General features: G+C 40.4%; 1 protein-coding gene across 3 annotated transcripts in view; it reads right to left on the bottom strand.

Moving 5' to 3' along the window:
- Window positions 1–23,435, bottom strand: part of SCUBE1 (signal peptide, CUB domain and EGF like domain containing 1) — a 166,951-nt gene that overhangs the window by 74,692 nt on the left and 68,824 nt on the right. For all 3 annotated transcript variants that reach the window (XM_027901749.1, XM_027901748.1, XM_027901750.1), the window contains exons 5-6: window positions 7,376–7,501; window positions 975–1,091 (exon numbers count right to left, since the gene is read on the bottom strand). In XM_027901749.1, the coding sequence (XP_027757550.1) occupies window positions 975–1,091; window positions 7,376–7,501 (243 nt within the window). The remainder of the gene's footprint in view (window positions 1–974; window positions 1,092–7,375; window positions 7,502–23,435) is intronic.

The following is a 23,435-nucleotide window of genomic DNA, read 5'->3' as shown; positions in this document are numbered from 1 at the left end:
TGTAACATGGAGTTGTATGTATTACATTACAAAAATGGGAAAAAAAAGTAAAAAAAAACAGGTGCAGTGTACACAGCTTTTCAAATCATTTTTTACATGCTGGACAAAATAAAACATCAATCCAAGGGTATTAGTGAACGATAATAAACAGAAGATCAATTATCCATTCAATAAAACCTGCTCTAAAAGCCCTCACCAATGAAAAAAACATTACGGATTTTAGGTTCTGATCTGTCACCAAGAATTTTCAACTGTTAACTTGCACTATGCAAAAATACCCTTTTTTCTTTTCTTTTCTCTCTTTTTTTTTTTTTTTTTCTGTTAAAGCAGAGTGGAAAGAAATGGTGTTAAGCAAATAATACATTTTCTAATCACAAATATTTGCAGAGCACCTCCCCAGATGCTCCGTCTCTTCAACAGTCTTTTTCTACTGATATTCTGAATGAAAACTTATTCACTACAGGTATTACAGTTTTTAGAATCATAAATCATACAACAGGGAAGAAGGCACATCCTGATGACTAATTATCCCCGATAACAACTTAGGAAAGAAGATCAATTTCCTAACTTTGCTCGTGCAAGGAAGTCTTGACTCGTGGAGGTGAAAGGGAAGAGCCGGAAATTATGTTCTACGCCTTTTTACTTCAAAAAATTACCTTCTACGCCCTTTACCTTCCAAAATTAACAGAGTTATGAAGAGAACCAAAAGCTGCACGTGAGTAACAGAGGGGAGAACTCCATTAACACACGTTTTGACAGGACATGCACAAAATGCTCCTCTCTCCGCCCGCCGTGACCTCGGCCACGGCAGGAACCGCCGCCCCACACTTCTCTCAGCGGTGCTGCTGAACCCCTGTGAGGCACAAAAACACACACACACACACCCTCATGTGCACACACACACACAACGTGCAGACGGCGTGTACTCTGCGAGGAACAGGAAAACAAAAAAGGCTCTGCAGAGCAGGACTTACCGATGCAGGTTCGGCCGTCCGAGTGCAGGGCGTACTTCTGGTGACAACCACACACAGGACCAGTATCTGTGTCATCACAGGTGTGCTGGCAGCCTCCATTCCCATAGTTACAGGTTACTAGTTAAGCCCCAAGTGAATGTGTTTATATGTATATATAAATAAAATGACAATGAAACCAATTAGTCTTGAGGGCCTCGCGGAAGGCGGAAGAGCAGTAACATACCAAGACATGAGGCAACATAACATTTTGTGTTTGCAAGTTATTTTGTGCTTTTTCTTCTTCTTCTTCTTTCTGCCCCCTCCCTTATGTCTGTCTCCTGCCCTAACCTCAATCCATGCAGTGGAGAGAGAAAAAATCAAGGCATGTGCTACATTTTCCCCAGGCTATTTGTATTAATAATTTTAGTAGCAGTGGGTACCCAATTCCACCTCTTCCTAAAAGCTTCATGTCCATGATGGATGTGGCATAAAGAAATTAACACATGTATTTTTTCAAGTCTATAGACAGCATCTTTCGTTTGCTTCCCCTTCATCTCCCTGTTTTGAAATGTTACAGTAATTTAAATGCTGACTCCTATCACAAGGAACTTCCTCACGTTGGTCTTAGCAGAATTTTTCCTTCTAGATAAGAACATTTAGAGAAGAGCCAGGGGAGCAAATTGCAATATACACTAAAACCAAGATAATGGTTAACAGGGTTTGAAAATCGTGTATCTGACCTGACTCTAAACTGAGGTTTCATCTGATGCAGCTCATCTGTTTTCCCACTGAACTCAGTGATTCCTGCTTTAATGCCACCTTCTGAAAATGGAGTAGACCGGAATTTTCAGTCCCAGTGCTCAGAACTGAAATTCCCCCCCTCTGGGGTGAGCACCCCAGTGCTGAGCTGTCGTGTCCCTCTCAGTAACCACTGAAATATTGAAGCTTAAAATGGAACAGTTCTAAGAAAAGCAACTGAGGGAGACCCACCACAGCACACCCATCAGGATTCTCATTAAAGTCTCCTACTGGTGTGGGAACTGCGAGTTTATAACCTCAGTCCTTGAAGTCCAGCAAAGATCCCAACGGGAATTGTCCATCTCTCAGGTGAGCACAGACCTGAGGCCACTACGGGTGCATCCCTGGTCCTTCCCACTGTACACCTGGAATACAATCCTTGTGCTGTTCAGGGACAAAGAGGGAACAGCCTCTTTGCCCAGCGCTAAGAACAATCTCTGAGAGAGCCTGTCTATATTCCCACCTCACTTTCCAGGAATATCTGCCCAGTGGCAAGGAATGCCAATGGGAAAGATGGAGAGCAGCCTGATCTATGTTCCCTTACTGGAGCTTGACTAGACTGGGAAATGGGAATTGTGGGTTCAGTCCCACCAGCCAGAGGAGGGAACTGAACTCACACAGCCCAAGTCATAAGAATCCTAAACTTCCAAGGAATCACATTAAAAAATCCCCCTAAGCAACAGCCACCCTCAGGCATTCTTTCTTCTCCTCCGCTTTTACAGCTTAACTAATCATTTATTTTTGGGAAAAAAAATCAAAACCACACCTGAAACAAATGATTCTGCAACATTTCTTTCCCTCCGTTACACAGCAGCATTTTAGCTTCTGTTTTTGATGCAAACCAAACAAAATTTGTTGTCAATTCTCTATTCTTAAACCTCCCATCTTTTATTTGTGCTAATCCAAGGTAAAGTGAATTCCCTCTACCTTTCCTCCCCTCCTTCCTGACCCCATGTGCCTCCAGGAGTATATGGAGGTTTATTCCACGTTTCTATGCCATCACAAATTAACTTAAAGGCCTCATTTATGCCAGATGTTTGAATACATCTCAGTATTTTTATTGAGATTTTAAAGTGCAATCAGTAACAAAGCCCACATTTTAAAAAACTTGACTGCAGAGGTTATTTTTGGCATTCCTTGCTGAAAGCCTCCGCTGGCAGGGATGAAAATATCCGATGTAAATATGAGGAACTTTTCCTTACTATATTTGTCTGTGAAAAAATCCAGACGGATGGCATTTATAATAAACCCTCCAGAATCACACACTTCTTTTATAGTTTCCCTGTCTATTAAAGTTACTGGTTCCTGTTCTACCCAGTCAGTGAACACAGATGTAGGTCAGTTCCTTTTCCTGTCTCCTACAAACATTAGTTAATCATGTTTTTGAAGGATTTGAATTTCTGTCTAGACTACAATTTATTTATTTATTTATTTTCAGCAACTTGAGCCAAAATTCTGAAGCTTGACAGCTCTGCAGGTGAAATGGGCAACAAAATCCAGTTGTAAAATATGTCATTTCAATTTTCTTCCAGCCCTAATTCCGTGGCAGTGACACGAGTGAGAAGTTCCTCTTGCTTAGAGGAAGAAAATCTTAATTATTTAAAAGCAAATGGACACCCAGATCTACTCCATTTTTGTCAGAAAGCATTAAAGCAGTATTACTGAGAATTCCCAAAGTGTGCTTTTAAAAATTATTTCTGATTAATCTGGACTCTGCAGCCATGCAAAAGGCTGTGTGCTCATTCGGGGCCTATGAAATCAAAGAGGCAAAACGGTAAATTCTGACAGACACACAACACCTTAAAATATTATAAATCATGTTACAATAAAAGAGATGGAAAACAGTTTTGTTTGTTTGTTTTTTTTAACCAAAGGAGAATATGCACCTATCTGTTAGAACTCAGATATATTTATTCCCACACGGTAGATTTAAAACCAGAGTAACACCATTGCTTTAGACACCAGTGCCCACATCCATAGAAATACATATGGACTAGTCTGGAAATGATATTTTCATGATGAAAGACAAGATCCAACTGTTTGGAAGAGGAATGACATCTTAAAGAACAAAAAGGGTTTTAAGGTACATATTCCCCTAAATAATGATTTGTGTCCCATGTTAAACTTCCCAGAAGACAGAAAATACCAGAATTCTCACTCTATACCCTAAATCCTGTTTTCATCCTGTTTTCAGGGCTTCTCTGAAGTTTCAGAAAACCCTTTTTTTTTTTTTTTTTTTGTTTCTTCCACCTCACATGCCCATGAAAAAGAGTATTTGAAAACACGTGCTAATTATTAAATCCAGCATTTAATACCCAGTAACTCAAAAAAAATCCCCCAGGACCACAATGTCCTGATCTTGTCCTGAGATAAATCCTATGGCTCTGATGCCACAAAATTTGTCACAAGCCAGGTCTTACAGTGTTGTAGAATGGATTTCTGCAACGATTCAGACATTGTAATTCCAGATAAATTAAAAACTGCACTGCTTTTTAACTAAATTGGCCATTAAATACATAATTTACCTTAATATATGGGCTTCTCTTTTTTATGTGATCAAGCTGTGCATGCAACTTTGCTTACATTATTTATTCTAGTGTGGCTTTAGATTTTTAACATTCTGAAGGTCTTTTACTTGTTTATAACTCTTTTAGGCTGCAACTTGCAGGCATGTGTATCTGCTATAGGTTTCTTCCCACTTTTTCAACTTCCAGCAAATAAAGAGATGAACACAAAATGTTCCTGGTTGGCTCACATTTTGGGGGAAAAAATCTAATTCCTAATGCAATCATGCTCAGGAGCAGGATCCTAAAATCTGTCATGGACACAGATGTAGAAAGAGGAGGGTAAATTCTCATATTTTCTCAATATAATCTGGAACCAAATTCACTACTCTGAAGTCTCTTCTTTCTGCAGCCAGCAAGTATCTATGAGAAAACCACCGACAAAGCAGAATATTCTTCTAATAAAGCCATAAAAGCAGTTTCTACAGAAATATCAGTAAACTACCAGAAGCTGAAGTTTACTGAAGCTTTGGATCTAAAGGATGCAGCTCATCTGAGGAATTATGTGTGGAGCTTGGTGTTTCTGCAGATGACCTCTTGAGGGCCCTTTCTGTTTTCTCAGCATGTTGGGCAACTGAGAAGTTGCATCCTTAAAATTTACACTAAGAAAAGCATAAGGGCTGCAATCTTAAGCACTCAAAAGTGCTCCAAAATCCCAGGCTTCTTGTCCACAGACCCCTTGGATCCGGATCTCTCTCTCCTGACTGGCATATGCAGAAAACACCCCTGTGCCATTTAGTGCCCAGGGAAGCTGGGGAATGTCAGGGCTGTGGAAAAAGCTGGGAATCTTTTCTCATTTGCTGCAGAGTGAGCAGCAAATCAGAGATGGACTGTCAGGAAAGAATGGTCTTGTTCAGACAGAGCCCTAAAAACTCTGATCTACTTCTGCTTTCACCATGGAATTCCCACTCAGGGCTCGGCAAGTCACTTGGATCTCTTTTGCTACAGGTTACTGATCCTGTACCCCTTTCTCCATGGCATCTGCAACTAGGGCTGGAGCCATCAGGAGCTCGGCTGGGATCACACCAAAGTGCTGTAAATGCTGAGCTGGGTTCTGTGTGTTTCTTGTTCATCACCTGTCGCCACTAAATGGCTTTGACATCACCAGCTTTGCATCCATTTCCCATCCGTAAGCCAGGCAAGGCAGCACTTTGTAACTTGACAGGAATGTTTTGAAAACACGCTGCCAGTGCCCACAAAGCCCTTTGATGTTACAGTAACGAGTATCACGGGAAAAACCCATGAGGAAATAAAAAATTTTAGGTTCATAATAGGGTTTAAATGAGAGAGAGGCATGACACTAAATTAGGGAGAGGAAGATGCTGAACACTGACCATCATGTACAGTGAATGAAGCAGAGGGCCCTCCTTATCAGCATGAGGTGATAAATGATCAGATGATAATCATATGTGATTATGTAATTAGAACCTAATGACAATCTTGTCACTTGCAAAACTCCAGCTCAAGGTTTAAGCCGATCCCACTGAAATGGTCAGCTGGGAAAGAGGTTTTTAAAACTCAGTGTTTGGTTTCAGAACTAGACCTTTATAAAGAGCCTGCTGTAATCTCAGAATTATTGTCCCAGGCTATCTGTTTATTTTGTATTTGGGAGGGCCAGAAGCAGTTGTTTTAAATAAAACTCTGCAACAGGCTTGCAGAATGTGCTGTGTGTTTAGGGGTTGGTGCACTCTCCAAAGCAAGGTCTGCAGCCCTGAAATCAACTCAACATCCTCACTTAAGAGGTCTGTCACCAGAAGTTCATTAAACTTCCACCTACAATGTGACCACCACCACAGGGCACAGAATAAATTGAGGTTTTTCACTCTCTTAAATCTCGAGGCATTTAGAAATAATGTTCTGGAAAAGGCTTTCATACTCCTGCCACCATCCCAGAATGAAAAGGGATACTGGGATTCCTAAAGAATACACAGTTTGAGGGAACAAATAACAAACAGCATAAATAAACATCCTCTCCCACTTCACCAATGGAGCTGATGCTGCACTGCAATTACCAGCACGCAATGTCCACTTCTGATAAACACTGGGAATGGAAATTACCATAAAGGCAATTTTTCTCTGTGCTTTTGCCTTTGGCCCTGTGTAGTCTCTTAATACTGAACAGAAATCAGGCTGTATGATATCCTGTGGCATTTTTGGTGATAATCAACGGTGATTCTTTTGACTTTGTACTTGGGAAGTAATCCCATCTCAGCATGTTCATGCAGTGGAGATCTCAGGAGGAAAAAACAGGAAGTATAAGAAGTGCTGTCTCATAAATACTGGCCCTGTGCAAAGCACCAAATATTTCTCACGTTGTTTCACTAAACTTCCTTCTTTTTTTTTGCCTCTCACAAAGCTACCAAGTAGGAATGGAAGCTACTGAAGTCAGATTTAACACTCCCCGAAGCCACCAGAAAGACTCAATCCTGAAGCTTTCGGATAATAATGCTGAGTCAATTATTTCTACCTGAACAGAGCAATTTCTAATTCTGTGTGCTAATGAATATCTGTATCTTCAGCATCCCAGCTTCAAGAATATGGCACGCAGGGCTTTTCTCTGAAGAACAGTATATACGATACAGCTGCATGTTTTCCAAGTAATAAAAGGAAAGCTAGCTTGTGTGCAGTGGAATCAGGACTAGAGTAATCACTTTTATCCTTTAAAAAAAGAGGAATTCACACTCTTAATTTGGTGGGTTTATCATTAAATCCATTAGTAGACTTATCAATGCATCTGTCACTATGGTCTTCCCAAATACTGCAAGCTAGAACCCACTATGCTTTACAAGGAAAGTCTGGATTAAACTGATCCTTCACTTTTCCGCATTCATAGTAAGGTAGAAAAGTTGTTACTGTCAAGATTTCAACATTCCATCATCCAATCCCTCTTATCCACCCCCAAATACACCTTCCACAGGAAAAAACCCACACCACTAACATCACAAATCATCTTTGGCCCAAACAAAGTTAACTTCTTCTGGAACACAACAACAACAACAAACAACAACAAAGAAAACAAGACATACTGGGGCATTTGAAATTTAATCTTCATCTACCTACATTTGCAGTCCTTCTGGTTTTTGGCAAGCTCAAAGCCAGGCCTACATTCACAGGCAACCCCACCTTTGGGCGTCTCCCGGCAGATGTGTGCACACCCATGATCTTTGTTCATACAGTTCATACCCTCTGGAAAAGAAAAAGAAAAAAAAAAAAAGGAAGAAAGAAAGAAAAAATGGAAATTATTAGTGTTGAAGTAAAAAAATTACACAATAGTTTTGCATCTCCAGTCCTCTAGCAATTTTTACTTTCATTTTGCTTGTTCCACGAGACAAGAGGACACAGCTGAAAAGAGATTTATAATCAACAAAACAGAGTAATACAAGTCAAACACCCTCCTGGGCAGGTACTGCTGTGGACTGCAGGGTGTCTCTCTTGCATGTGGAAACTCAGAACTTGTGACTTCCCTATTCTGTATCTATATTTTAACCTTCCATGAAAATATCATGTATTTAAAGGATACTCCAGCAATGTCCCACTGATGATTATCAGAGTTCAACAACTGAGCTCACTGCTATTTTTTTTTTTCCTGGTATAAATTTAATGGCTGTTATTGTCTGATGCATTTTTATTTGCCTCTTAATGTTCTTTATATTTTCTGACAGACAAAACCAAACACTAGAAGAGTTTTTCCTTGGATCTGTTTTCTTTGCTATTTGTTATGCACCTCAATTATCTGTCACCTCCAACAAACCCACCACCAAGAAACAAAACACACAAATATCCAAGTGCCAAGGGTGGATTCTGTTAATGTTTATGCCAGTGCAAACCAGCTTTCCTTTAACCATCCCAGTGCCAGTTTTAGCTTTCTAAACCGTGTGAGTGATTCAGATACTGAATGCACCTTATACTCTCAGAGCCTTTCATTGCTGGGTTAATTCAAATCCCACATATTCACAGAAATCTTGAACTCAGCTCTTATGGGTCAGCATCTAACATTCCTCGGGTGAAGGGAGGCTAGCCAGATTTGCATTACAAAGCCTTCCCAGACTTCCCCTTGGATATCTGACCTGGAAAGGAGAGACAAATTCTCTCAGAGCACACCGACAGAGAATTCCCAGTGTAACTCAGCCTGCTGCCCAAAAAACAGCGTTTGTTCCCCAAAACACTGGTGTGAGCATCACCAGTGGGGACTCAGGAAGGCACTTGATGCTTTGCAACACATCCCAACCTATTCTAGGCTAATTTCTCAAAATAACTCCAGTGTAAAATGATCAACTTAAATCTACTGTAAATCTACTGTAAATGTGGGGGGGTTTGCACAAAATTTTGAGGAAGAAATGCTACAGAAAGCCAGAGATTCCCTCAGGTTGCCAGAAGTTAACAGTTTCAAGAGGTTTTTTTTTTCTCTCCTCAATTCTACCTCTGAAAGGTTTATATTAGCAGAGGGATGAAAAACACACATCACCATCAGTCCTACAAAAGATATCAGGATCTTAAACCTCACCACAAGATATCAGGATCTTAAACCTCACCACCTGTAACAACCAACATTATAGACAACAGATATATTTATCACTTCTGAATCCCCCTCTGTGTTGTCCTTGCTGAGTCTAAAAACTGTGCCAAAACGCAAAATGAGTTATTCTTTGTAAACTTTGCAGCCTGGACAACAGATGCTACTGTGAGATACAACACATCCTATAACACCATCCTGCACATCAAAGTGAGGTAGGAACGTTTTGTTTGGCTGAACAGATACAAGAAACCTGGGAATGGCCTCAGTGGAGGTTTTGAGGCATTTTATAATCTCTTTCTCTCCACTTCTCCCAACAAAGGATTTCAGACACAATGTGTTTGTCAAACTGCATTCCTGTGCACTCCAGCTCTGCCCAGAAAAGGATCTGGGAAAGATAACACATGGCTGATTGAGTCACACTGCTGAGGCAATGAGAAGAGGGGAATTACAGAGATGAAAGAAGATATTTAAGGGCCCAGGAGTGTAATGAAGCAAGTGATTTTTCACTGTTTACTTACAGATACTGAATATCTGCCATTGTTAAAATCACTTGGGAAGACAACAGAAAATACTGGGAGAAAACCAAGCTCAAAATTGTTACATTTTGAAACAAAAGTGAGACAAGAGTAGAATTTTATCCTGCTCTTTGTGTGTAATTTCACAATATTTCGGTTACTGTATTAATTATTTCAGCTATTGTAGGAATCAGGTAGTCAGAGTTGTAGAAAAACTGTTCAGTTCCACGTGTAGCTGGAGATCACCACAGAAACCTCCAAAGCCTGAAATTCATTATTTTAGATAATGCTGAGTTTTTCCTAGTGAAATGAAAGACTATTATTTTTCATTCAAGAGCAAGAACTCACGCACAATGAAAATTCTCATTTTTATTTCAGTATTTTTCAAAATCCCCTAAAAATTCAATCACAAAAAACTCCTAAACAAAACCTTTCTAGCCTGAAGAAAAATATTGAAGGAAGAATGCAGCAAATTTTACCTTGCTAAAAAAAGGTAATCTAAACCAAATTTGTCTTAATTTGCAAACAGTTTTGATAATTCCAAATTTTATTTTTTCAGCAAATACAGTATTGGCCAGATGTTTTCTGTATCAATCTACATACTCAAATAATCTAAGAATTATTGTTGATAAATGAAGTTTACCTTTTCTGCAAGCTGACACTTCAGACAATACTGAATCTTAAATGATACAGCATATAAATCACACGAAAAAACCCGAAAAATATGCTAAATACCTTCCTAGTAATAATTTTTGTTTCTATAGAAATGCATGCAAATGGGAGAGAAAAATACTCCTGAAATTACTTTGTTTAGTTGTCTTTTCAGCATCTGCATCACTCAGGTTTGGAGCACCAGGAGCTGTTCCCAGCTGGGATTTTTGCAGGGATCAGCTTCTAGAACTGGTGAGACTTTGGGTCAGGTGAAAAACCACAGTTCCCAAATGTAGGGAAAGTCTAAATGTTGGCAAAAGAGAAGTCTGTACACCAAAAAAAAAAAAAAAAAAAAATTACTTTATCGTCATGACCCTAAAATGCCCAGTGTTGAAAAGTTTTACATATTAACTGTTAATAAAAGCAGCAGCTCAGTTCCACGTGCTGTTACTCAAGGCAATCTCTAAAGCCAGCACAAGAGTGGGTGCATGTTCCCTTTGGCAGTGCTGGCAGACAGTAAAATAAACTCTTGGAACACAGACACATCCTCAGCAAATTCACCTTACAGACAGCAAAAACAGAATCCACTGGAAAATATAAACAGGAAGAGAAATGCCACTTGAGAAAGGAAAACACTAATCTAATTAAACCCAAATCCTCTCAGCATTCTAGATACGACTTGAGAAACTCTCTCCTGTTGCATTCCTGGATCTTTTTTCCGACTTTGAGTTACAAAAGGTTGCTCATGGGAGAGTGGCAGACCCTGTCATGTGCACCCACAAGCCACGCTCAGTTTTGTTCCTGGCCTAGGAGAGCTTTGGGTGTGAGTCCACTACATTAATCCAGTCTGCCACCTGGTTATCACAGATCTCCTCACAGTGCTGTTCTGCAAAATGTTCAGTCTGATACAATGACCCCTCCATTGTATTACGCTCTAAAAATGTTTTCAGCTCAATGGCTCTGAAAGTGCTTAAATCAGCCTGACTGTGACAACTAATGTACTGATCAGCCTTTATTTTTCATTAACACTGCCTGTTCTCATCTTAATTAAGACTTCCAGCAACTATTTTACCCCGTGGTTCATCATATATGCTCAGATTGTCCTCTATGTTGTCATGATTTCACTTACTGGGTGTTTGCATTGCTGCTGTTTTTATAACTTTCAGATAAATAAGTTGATTCCAAACACGATCTGAAGACGACTATTTAAGTTGCACCAAAGATGTAACACACAGTGGTAATTTTTAGAGTATTTTCAGACTATGTGGACTTGAATGTGGTAAGAAAAGATAAGAAATCTTGAACTTCAGCTACATATACACTGACATGCACAGCAGCATCATTTACACTCAATCCTCAAAGCTACATAATCAGATTATCTTTTCTGTTGTTAATTTTAGCACCAGGTACAGAGTGAGATCTCTTATTAGAATTGCACCCTATACAAGATACAAAACATGTATCTTATTTTTAAAAAATCATAAAAAGAAGTTGTAGACAGCATTTATGAAATTAATGCATCACCCATAATTTGAATGATTCTGTCCCAGTTACTCCCAGAAGAGCTAAAAAGACACCAAATACGAGTTATATTCAAATCATTGAATTGCTGGACTCAGAGAAGCCACAGTGTTTAACTCTTTCTGGGCTGGTTTACACACTTCTTTGAGCATAACCCACATGTAAAGCAAAGCATAAACCTTTATATGATTACAGACAACACGCAGTTGTTGTGGTCGGTGCCTCCCCATCAGTATTAGTTATGGGAGATAATGACTCCTGCTTGGGTACAGGATCCATGAAACTGGGACTGGGGACAGTCAGGGCTTTCAGGACTTTTCTCTCTTGTAGAACTGTTAATTTAAGGAATGGTAGAGTTCAGCTGTATCAGGATCAGTCGATAAAGTTCATAGCAAAATATCATAGGAAAATATAACAATACCAACTCTATTGCAATTGTAGTAACTATAAAGAAAGAAACAGAAGGTGGTGTGAAATACAATGTCTTTAAATGATCTGATTGTCACTTATGGTCCTTCTCTCCATGCCTGGTGCTGGGAACAGGAGCATATATTTACAGTAGCAGAGAGAGGAAAGAATGCAAGAGAAAAACAATCGTTCTCATTTCAGTTGTTTACTAAACTATTAACATAATGGGATTTTTGTTGTTGTTGTTGTTTACTTTTCAAAAATTGTGTGAGAAACTACAGCACTTACAGAAAACCCACAGTGGTCAACAACCAAGAAAAGAAAAACTGATAAAAGACAACGCCTCTCCCAGAGTTCTTACTCTGTGAGGAATGGAACCCAACCAAAAGACACTCAGTTTCTGATGAAGACAGGAACACGACGGTTGTGAAAATGTGAGATGGCTGTTTTTAGCCAAATGCTACATCATTCACGCAAATTTTTGTCAAATAAAAAACACCACACTGTTAACTTTTTTGTGTGCCTTTGTGGAAAGCAGCTCCCCACCCCACCTGTGAGTGTCCCTGCTTCGACCTTCTAACGCCGACACCTCGTGTGCGTCTCGAGAGTGATGGAAATCAGCATTTGGCTGAACAACCCAGTTGCAGCCAACAAATACATACGGTCAGATCTTAGGCCCATTAAAGCAGAAGGATTGTTTTCCAACAGCCTGGAATGCTGCACAGTTGCATCAGATCTTCTGGACATTTTCTGGCTCACTAATTGAGAGCCCGATTCTGGGAAGTGAAGAATGTCTGGGTGAGCTCGGGCCCCCCAGCAAGAGCTTAAGTTGGTTTCATCTCCAAACAGAATGTCCTTACTTGAGGATAAAACCCCTCTCAAGATCTGCTCTCTTCAGCAAGAAAATAGAGGATGAAACTAATTGATGGAGCTGATGGGTACACAGCATCCATCTAAGAACAGACCTTCAGAGCCAAGAGAGAAACCTGGCACTGGGTAAACTGGGAATGTAACAATCTATGTCATGGGCTAATGTCTTTTGTATTCACTGAAAGAACAAAAAACTTTCTGTCTTCTTGGTTCTGCCTAAAGCTTTAGGAAAATACAGTTGTTCCAGTGACTACAACTCACCCCAACGGAGGTTAAAAAGCAAACAAATAAGGCAGGCAAACTGACCCCCAAGGAAACAGAATCCTGCACTACTAAGTAGGTTGTCTGGAGAAATCCTGGACATCATACAAGAAAACAGCTGCTGGTACACTATAAAATAAACAAATTCAAGTTTGTTTAGCAACGACATGTGTTTTCAGTTTGGACCTAAAACGTGCTAAGGGACAGCATCTCCAGCAGTCTGGTCTCTGACAAGATGTTCCTGCTCTGAGTGGCGGCCAGGAAAGCACATGTGCCCTCCAGCCACGGAGAGGGATTCTGTCTTAAGGTTCAGAAATAGTGTCAGAGATGTAACTCCATTCTGTCAGGAAGGGCAAAGACTTGCAGTTCTGCAAAGGTGCTGCGATTTCAGAAGAAGGGAGAGAAAGATTAGGTGAGTGATGAGAATGAACGGACCAAGTTTAATTTAGCAGAAAAAACCATGGAAGCAGGGAAAGGAGACAGGATCAAAAACTGCCAGAAAATGTCAGCAGTTCCCCCTGGGATCAAGAAGAGGATAAAAAAGACTGGCTGAAATCCACATCAGGTTGGCTGTGACCAACCTGTGATGGGGTGATGGCTTTTTGGTGGAGCACGTGGAAGAAGCTCTGCAATCTCAGACCGCTTTCCATGTTGCAGAGCTACCAAGAGAAGCTGATGCTCACTGAGAACCCTTTCCAATAGTCTCTGTTACCTTCTCACACATAGATATGGATTATATCTCAAATAAAAATTCAGCAAGAGAGCCCACAGAATGTGTGTTGCTGCTGCTCTGGCAGAACTGAGTGTCAGTCTCCACCAGTGGCACCTGATAGTCCCACTGATTTCACACCAAGGGAAATAAATGCAAATAAATGGCAAGGGGAGAGACAGATAAGGACAAGAAAGTGAAATAAAACACAGTCAGCACTACAATCTTCATTTTTAAATAGCAATTCCTTAAACAGTAAAGCAAATCAGAAGAAAAAGTTGGTTTTCAGGGAGACGCTGCCACACGTATGATCTGTGTGTATGATCTCCAAACACTCATTCACAGCAGTAGGAGTTCAGTAAACACAAAGAAACCCTGAGTTGCCACAAGAATAAGAAACTCCCACATAATTTTTTGAAAATATTCTGGGCCTCTCAGCACACTAGAGATATGAAAATCTTTCTCACCTCTTTTCTGACAGTCTCCCTCTAGAGATAAAAAGTACCCGTTTACAACATGGGAAAATTGTAGAACAACAGACCAGACAACGGCAAGGAAATGTTTTTGCCCTCCCTGATCACAGGAAAATTCAGTTTTTAATCAGAAATTCACCACCTCTACCAAGTGAAACTTCTCACAAAGATGGTGCAAAGTTTTTAGGTCTCCAATAAAAACACTTAAAATAATCTCAGAAAGCAGACACTTTGCACAAATATAAATAAATAATTAATTTGAAAAGGTGGCTTTTCATTAGTGAGAAGGTTTTGAATCAGGTCTAAGCAAAAATTAAATCAGTATAGTATCATTTGTGTAAAGATAAGGCAAGAGATGGGATGATAGGATTAAAAAAAAAGAATACTAAAATCTTGTATTTTTTCCCTTTCTCTGAAATCTGCACAACTGACACGAGACAGACTTGGCTTCCAGAAATATTTCTAATAAAACATTTTAAAGGTAAGTATTTCTAGGGCACTCTTTCAAATAGATGGAACAACAGTAAATATTTCAACATGGCTTTTCTCCGCAGGAACCCCTTCACATCGAAATTTTGTAACTTCTTGCAAAATCATGTAAAGAAACATAAAATGCACACGTGCTTGATCAGCCCCCTGAATGAGCAGAATGGCAGAAGAGATATTTAGCAGGCTGAGTTTCTAACTCTGCTATTTAGGAAAGCTGGGCAGCAAATAAAATCTTGCAAAACAGGAGGATGAAACAGATTCTTCCTTTGGGCTCCTGTTGAGTTTTGACTACAACACATCGTTCCTCATGGAACCAGCTGATGGTGAAGGGCCCTGGGTGTGTTTGAGGGTTTCCTTTCGAGCTCCAAGTGGAAGAATGACCTCAGCAATGCCTGTTCTGCCCTGGGAATATTCTCACAACCCTGCAGTTCTTTCTCAGGAAGGCAGAGTCTCCCGTGGCCTTGACTTACAGCAAGGCATAACCCGCTCCAAACGAGACGACGTTGTCTGAAGAAACCTGATACTAATTTTGCTATTCCAGCAAGATTATTTTACTACCAAGAACACAACATGTGAAGGCGTTTCTAGGTGCTGATGGCTGGAAAAAGTTTCATGCAAGCATTAGAATTTTTCCTATTTTCTTTTTTTACATCAACAGAAAAGACAATGTGAGAATAATCATCAAAGTGATACAGGACACTATAGTGCATGTACCTACAGACACTAAGTATTATATTAATATATGTTGTGATTTATAGATATATTTAATATAATATTTAATATAAAATAGTTTATATAATGAATATTCATAAGTACATGTAACACTACATTTACAAACACATCTACAACCTATTTAAACCCAAGAATATGCTGTGCAAGAAGTGAGGGCTACTCTCTGTTCTGCAGGTAAATATGGATCAAATCAGATCAAATGATTATCTTACACCAGCATTATCATTTTTGTAGGGCTAAACATGACCAAGACCTTAAAGCTCATTCTGTTACTTTGTTCCTTACAAAATAAAACACTGACCATGATGTGAAGGAATTCCTAGACCTGCCCCCATGCAGAAAGGACCACGTAGCACAGAGGTGGGTCAGGAGGGATCAAGAAATAGTTTCCAGGCCCCTGTTCAGTTTTTTTGGGGTCACCTCAGCTCTGAAAAGCTGAATGTGAAGGAACATCCATAGGTGGGTGTGCTGTGGTCCCCAGAGCTCCACATTTCCAACAAGATTCTGACAGGAGAAAAACCCAGCGGTCCAAGTTGTTGCCCACACAACCAAACAGCCGATTCCTACCAGCTCTGGTGACTCCCAGAAAAATCGTGTGCAACTCAGAACCAAAATCCTAGCGGTGTATTTGGAGTTCACTACAATTCCTCTCAAGGACTGGTATATTTAAGTAGTATTTCTACACACTCCACAGGTCCTTTTTAGGTGCCAAGCGTTCACGCGTTCAAGGTTTGCCCAGCTCACTTCCACGAGCCATCGGTGTGCAGGACACAGTTCGTCCTGTGGGGAAGTCACACAAGAAGGTGCACACCAGGGTGCCAGAGTGGAGAATGGATTTCACACCTGGTTCAAATGTCAATAAATTCCTTTTTTTTTTTTTTTAATAAGAACAAATATATATATTTCATTGATGAGTACCAGAGAAATAAAGGAATCCAATTCAGAACTGCAGCGGAGGCAAGAAAGAATGGAATTATACCGTGCCTTAGAAAATGCTTCTAGAATGTTAATATCAGCAAGACTTTACACACCTGAGGAAAATGGAAAACCGAGTATGAAAGCCAAAATATGTTTGCAAACTGCCTTGTGAAGCAGCAATTGGATTTCCCATCAAAATGTGCTCAAAAGTGTGTAGTGTCTGGGGTAAAAGCAATGTTATCTGGAGTACTGTCATAACTAAATAACTACTTTAATAAGCTCAGAGTGTTTGGCTCCTCCATTCTCCTCTGTCTCTTGACTGATTATTTAGCAAGTCTGGTGCTAGAGCTCATAAATTTCAAAATTCTTTCAAGTTTTTTTTTTCTTTTTTGTCTTTCTGATCAAAGAAATGTTTATGTATCCTTCCCATACTGTGTCTCTTTAAACCATTGGCTTTTTCAAAGTGGGATGGTTTTTTTTTTTTACACCATAATGTGATGTACACAGAGAGGTAAATGATGTCAGAATCCTTTCTGCCCCAAACCAGTCTGTAAATCTTCAGAAAAGCAAAGTTCATGGGTGCATTTAAAAGGGGCACAATCTGTTTGTGCTTAAAAGAAAGTCCCCCTTTTTTTGTGTGTGCAGAATAACAATGCCAGAATGAATTATTCCAAAGAACTGTTGCCATGGTGATGCCATCAATAACATCATTTTCTGCATCCTTGTCCTTTAAACACATAAGGAACGCAACAAGCATTGGTAAATGTGAAAAAAGAACAATTACCTTTTCTCTCTCAACAGCAGAGGAAGCCTTTTTTTCACCTCATCAATAGAAAATTATGTAGAAAGGAATAATAAAGACTGTTACAAGAAGCACCAAGAAGCCTATTAGTGACAAAGGCTTTTTTTTCTCTTTCCATGAATAATTACAGCTCTTCAAGAAGAAATCAGCCCAGGCTAAGGACCCTTTGCAAGCTTTAGATGGTAAAACAAACATTTGACTATACAAGGATTTCCCTTTCATGTACCTTTCCAAGGAAAAACAACTAAAATCCAGAGTGAAACGAGAGAGAGAAAACCCAGAGAAACATCTGCTGCAATTAAATTTACAGAACCCTGCACATTCACCTTAAAGACTCGTAACAAAAGCAACTAGATTAGTGACAGAATCAATATAACTTTCAAGTTGTCTGTAGTGGGAAACTTGGGCTTTTTAAGTTGTATAATCACAGGAAGCTGTTCTGATTCTGTACAAATGGGGGAAAACGGGATTTCAAGGCTGGATGTTGGAAAACACTGTTCCATTTAAAACCTCAAAGGCTGAAGCAAAATGGTAGATGCACTTACAACACCAAGTCAGTTCATAAATAATGGAACCTTCACCAGGGCAAGCAAGACGTGACTGCAGGGACTTTTAAGGGTCATATAATTAGGAAACCCTTCTGAAACATTACACTTTTGTCCCGACTCTGATGGCAAACGGGAGCCCTGAACGAGCTGCTCAGTGTTTCCTACAGACAGTAACGCTCAGTGTTTTGTGCACTGCCTTGTTTGTATCTTTGAACCTTTCTCTACATCCCCACACTAAGGCCAGAGGCTGAAGATGGTGAAGGGAAAAATCTCCTGCTTCCTTCTTGCCTACAGGTAGTAAAAGGAACATAAGTGAGAGAAGAAAAGTGTGTAGGAAAGCAGCGATGCTTGCTGAAGATGAGGAGTTGATAAGCTCAGACATGCAGGTCCCACAGAGTAAGACCAAAGGGCCATTAGGATTAATGACAGCAGAAAACTAATCAGGTTTACAGCAGTAAAATCAGTCTGTTAAGATGATGCAGTCCCAAACTTTTCAGCTGAATGAGAGTGTCAGGAAAAGACAGTAAATTAATCATATGGCAGCAAAGTCTGAGCTAGTTAGGAAAGGGAATTCAAGAGGTTTGGATCTTTTCCTGCACACATTATTGTCTTACACTGTCCTTTGATTCCTCACTGCTTGTCTACCTCTAAGGTGAGAGAATGCTTGCTCACTTTGGATAGCTCCTTCAGCTCTCCACTTGTTCCTGTGCAAATCCTACAGGAATTGTGAGCCAGTGAAGATGAGCAACATATGGAGATGGCAGGAGCCAATTCTCTTCCTTTCTGGTTTAGAGCTCGTGCAGTGTTTCAGTGTTCCACTACTCAGCTCAGTTTAAATGCTGAACACTGACTGGGTTCTCTTTAATGGAAAAAAAAACCAAAAAGGCTTCAAAACTCCTTCTAGATTTCAACACGTTTAGGAATTGTTTAGAACGCTCCATGGAAAGGTTTTAATAGAGCAGCTGATGGCCTAACTCAGCTTATCTGAGGGGCTCTTCACCAAATTCCCCAGAAAACAGCAGTGACATCTATTTCTCAGTATCTAAACATTACCCTTCAACTCTGAAGCTGAAGGAATAAAAGAAAAAACTGAAAAAGAAGGGAATGATGGTCCCCTTCCCTTCTGATTTGCCTCAGACTTGGAGGGAAAAAAAAAAAAAAAGTCTGCTTTTGTAATTTCCTATCTGGACTCAACAGGCTGAAAGCTGGATGGCAATTCCCAGTTTCCCGGTCCCTCAGATCAACACTCCTGCCTGGCTGTCAACAAACCAAGCCAATTGTTTAGATGAACTGGTGAGAGGCTCCTGAACTCCCCTGAGATACGTCAAGGCCAGTGGAAGTTTATATCCTTAATTTATGGAGTAAGTATTAAAAGTGTACATGTGTTTCATGAAGCAACAGCTTCTTAACTCTGCTGAACTCTGTGGCTGAAAGGACACCCAGTAATTCTAATTGCCTGTAGGTTAACTCAGAATGCATGAAATACCTCTGGGTCACAACAATGTGAACACATTCCTACACAGATCTTTGAGAGAAATCTTCTTTGATTTTTATTCTGAAGAGAGAAAAAAGCTTGTGAGATGAGACATCTTAAGGAGATACGCCACTACTCATAATATTATTCTCCTTCATCAGTGATTAAAAAAAATTAAATTCCTTGCATTAATCAGGCATTAGCTCAATCTTTCTCTTTCTGTGTCCCCTGAATTCTCAGCTGGAATTCCTCCATTGGATCACATAAAATTGTACCACTTTTAATGGGAAAAAAGCAGGAGGAATGATGTAAAAAATTAAACTCCCCTATGCTAACATACTCTCAATGCTAAGGGTGCTTCTCAAGAGAGCAAGATCTTTCCATTTTAGGAATTTTTGCAGAATGGAAACCTGGAGATGAACCCTCAAGTCCACCTTTGTGACTATTTACAATTAATAAAATTTTCACCGTGGCTGGACAACCACAAAAAACCCCAAACTACATCGTGCCATATCCTGATTATAACTCCAGTTGTTTCCACCTCTACATGACCAGCATTTTCTACCTGAAGGGGTTTATTTCCCCTACACTTAAGTTACAAAAGTATTTTTAAAATGTTCTCAAAGACAGCACTGAAAAGCTTTAATAATATATTTTCTGGAGGATAAGAGGTGTGGGTCACAGAACTGTGCTGGAGAGGGAAAGGCAAGTCCCAGGAAGGGAAGGAAAGCAAAGCTGTCTTGGATGAAGTGCTGGAAGTGGTCTAGCTGAATATACCAGTAACTTACATTCTCTGGACCTCGAAAGACAGGGAAGAAACCCCAAAGAAAACACTGGAAAAGTGGGATAATAGAGAAATGGCAGACAGAAGGAGTCATTGTCCATAGCCTTCAGGATTGCCAGGGAAAGGTGTGCCACTCAGTTTTAGTCTATGCTCCTCAATGACAATTACTTACATGTCACTAAAGCTCTTGGCTGGAGAAGATGTTTGTTTTTCAGGGTCTCTAACTGAGTTTTGTGGGCAGGTTTGATTTCATCCACTACATTCTCACCACAGCTCTGTGTACCCAGGCTGCCTGTGGGGTGACATCAGCCCGAAGGAGCACTGGGAGCGTTCCTTCCCTGCCACTGGCACAAGGACCATCATTATCAATATCCAGCAAAGCAGAACACTGGAAACTCTGCGTGTTTAGAGGCAAACACGAGCTTTGAAGTCTCCAGGTGCTACACTGGGTGAGTTTAGCACTCTTGAGTGCTTCTGAAGTCGAGTTCTTTGTGTGTTTAACAATGTGTTTCTAAACTAGCTGTGTTATTGCCATAATTTAGAATAATGTGCTGACCTGGGAAGTCCCCACAGGGTGTGGGTTGTGTGCCATTCTAATAGGTGGTGTATGTTGGTTCTGGGTATCAGAATCACAGAATATTCTGGAAGGGACCAACAAGGATCACAAGAGTCCAACTCTTAAGTGAATGGCTCATGTGGGCATCGCTTCATCTTCCTGGTGTGAGCAGAAGGACAGAGTTCTCCTTCCATCTCCTGTTATGAAACCCTACTGGCAGCCACCCTGCTTTCCCCCTCCATTATGGGAATTGCCAGATTTCATAAGCACTGAGAGGGTTGCTATGTTGTTACTTTTGACCCTGACTCTTGTCTTCCAGGTCTTCCCTCTTGCATGCAAGTTTTATTAATGTCAATGGCTTAAGAAATAATAAGGAATCAGACTAATGTTAGGTAAAACCACATAATCTTTTAAATAAATAGTACTTTCTAAGAGGCTTTGCATTAATGTGTTTTTATAAGATGACATTTGCACATAACATTCCTACAAAATAGGGGTTTTTAATGAAATGTTGAGCAAGCTTAGATTGATAATTTAGAAGTCATTGCTCTTTGCATGGAATTTATGATGTTGCAAGAGCCTTCGGATCCAAAAGCGACAGTACAACGCAATAATCACTGGCAATCTTTTTACTCAGCACAGAACCTCCACTTTAGTTCCACAGGAGTGGAAAGATCTGCTATCAGTGGAAAGTTTTATATTTAGTTTAATACTGATTTGGTTCTATAACAACTTTTCAGAGTTTGAAACTGAAGAAGTTAAGTAATTTCTCACCCTCTTTGACCTTGACAAGGTCAGGGGCCTCGAGTGATAAACTTCATTTTCCAGGAGTAAGGTTGAAATGATTTGCATTCCTATGCCATGCAGTGACATGAGGAATCAGTGTTGCAGGAAGAGTGTCAAAGAGAAAATCCAAAATGGAAAACATACCTAATTTAGCCAGAGTTTTCTAACATTACTGAGATTGCTGTGAAAGACAACAGAAAGTGTTTTTATAAATACATCAACAACAAAAGGAGAGCCAAGGAAAATGTTTAACAGGCAGAAACCCATGCCCAGGAAGTTCCACCTGGACATGAGGAAGAACTTCTTTGCTGTGCAGTGACCCAGCACTGAAGAGATTGCCCTGAGAGGGTGTGGAGTGTCCCTCACTGGAGATATTCCAGAGCTGTCTGGACACACTCCTGTGCCATGGGCTCTGGGATGGCCTTACTTGAGCAGGGAGATTGGACCAGATGAGCCACTGTGGCCCCTCCAGCCTGCCCCTTTCTGTGATTCCAAAGATAACAAAGTTGTTGGAAGAAAATTAAATAGCACTGTTCTCATAGTCAGGCCAGTTAAGCCAGTGATTTTAGATGCTACTTCTCACAGCAAAAAGACTGCTTTCCCAGAAATCTCTAAACCAACTGCCCCTCACATGAACAAACAGTAAACCCGCATTTGAGAGTGCCTGGATTACAGCAGTAACTCCAAAGAAACTAAGGGATGTGGAAGTGGGAAGTCTGTATTTTTACAGTCCATCTCAAATAGTTCCTGTGTGAAGTGGGAATCCAGTCTCTGTATTCTCCCCACATGGTTAAGGGAGAGAAATAAACTCCCCTAGAAGGCAGAAACTCTCTGGGATGTGTGACATTAAATGCAGAGACAATGTCTGCACCCCTCAGTTCCCCCACTCCCTTAAAGGAGGTTTGCTGGTGAACTACAGCTTTGCCAACGTAACATCAGATGAATGTTTTTTGAGGGATGGTTAAATACATTCATGTTCCCAGGGATGGTGCATCCACCACCTCTTTGGGCAACCTGTGCCAGTGCTTCACCACCCTCACTGTAAAAAAAGTCTTCCTTGTATCTAGCCTGAATCCACAAGTATTAAACCTTTACACCCCTTGTCCCACTGCAACAAGCACTGCTAAAAAGTTTGTCCCCATCTTTCTTATAACCTTATATCTGTCAGAAAAGCTGACAGATCTGCTTCACTCAGCAAGTGCAACCACTGCACCTGGTGAATCTACCAGTTTGTTTCCTCCCAAACTTTAAAGTGCTTTCACCCTACTATTCTGGGTGTTCCCTGCCACCAGCACCGCTGGTGACAATTTCTGCCACGGTTGTGCCTCACCTTTTACGTGTTCACATCAGTCTATGCAAGTACCAAGAAATACAGGCAGCAATTATCTCTTAAAGCTGTTGTCTTTTTTTTTTTTTTGGAGGCATGTAGAACCTTCCTTCAGCTTTTAGCCACCACACTTGATCAGGACAAGCAGGTTTCCCTCCTGAGCTCCTGTGTGAGAGGCGGGCTGAGCCCTCCCTTTGGGCGGCTGCCAATAGGGGTGCAAGGGGAAACCTGAGCTGAAAACTCTACAAGTAAAAGAATTATGGTTGAAAACCCATGACAAAAAACCAATGGTAATACTTTACACTGAGAGAATGAGTAGAGTTCTGCACTGTATTTGACCTACGTGGTAACTCCACCAGCAAACACCACAGGTAGGGCTCCACAATAATTACATGTGTTTGCAGCTCACCTGATAATTACACTCCACAGGATCCCGGAGTATTTACCATATAACTGCTCTGTGGTTTAGAAGATGAGATAGTTCTGTAATTTGACGGTGTTTCTCAGGGTTAGACCCCACTATTACACGGTGCAGAGCTCACCACAAATCACCACCAACGTGGTCTCCACAGAGCTGGGTTCTCAGCAATAAAACCCCCCTACAACTGGAGACCTGAGCTAGAAATGCAACAGATACTCTTGAAAATGCCTTTAATGCCCAGTGTACATTTGAATTTTAAAATAAAGGTTGCGTTCCCCTTTTAGGGAATTTTCCAATGAATTTCACTCAGATAATTTGCTGGCAAAAGCACCTGCTGAAACAGCAACTTTTAAGCTGGA

Source organism: Empidonax traillii, unplaced genomic scaffold (genome assembly GCF_003031625.1).
Source record: "Empidonax traillii isolate 1590-97213 ecotype Southwest subspecies unplaced genomic scaffold, ASM303162v1 scaffold809:size313224, whole genome shotgun sequence".
Lineage (NCBI taxonomy): Eukaryota > Metazoa > Chordata > Aves > Passeriformes > Tyrannidae > Empidonax > Empidonax traillii.
Note: the sequence above shows the minus strand (reverse complement) of the source record. Positions and strands in the feature narration are given on the sequence as shown.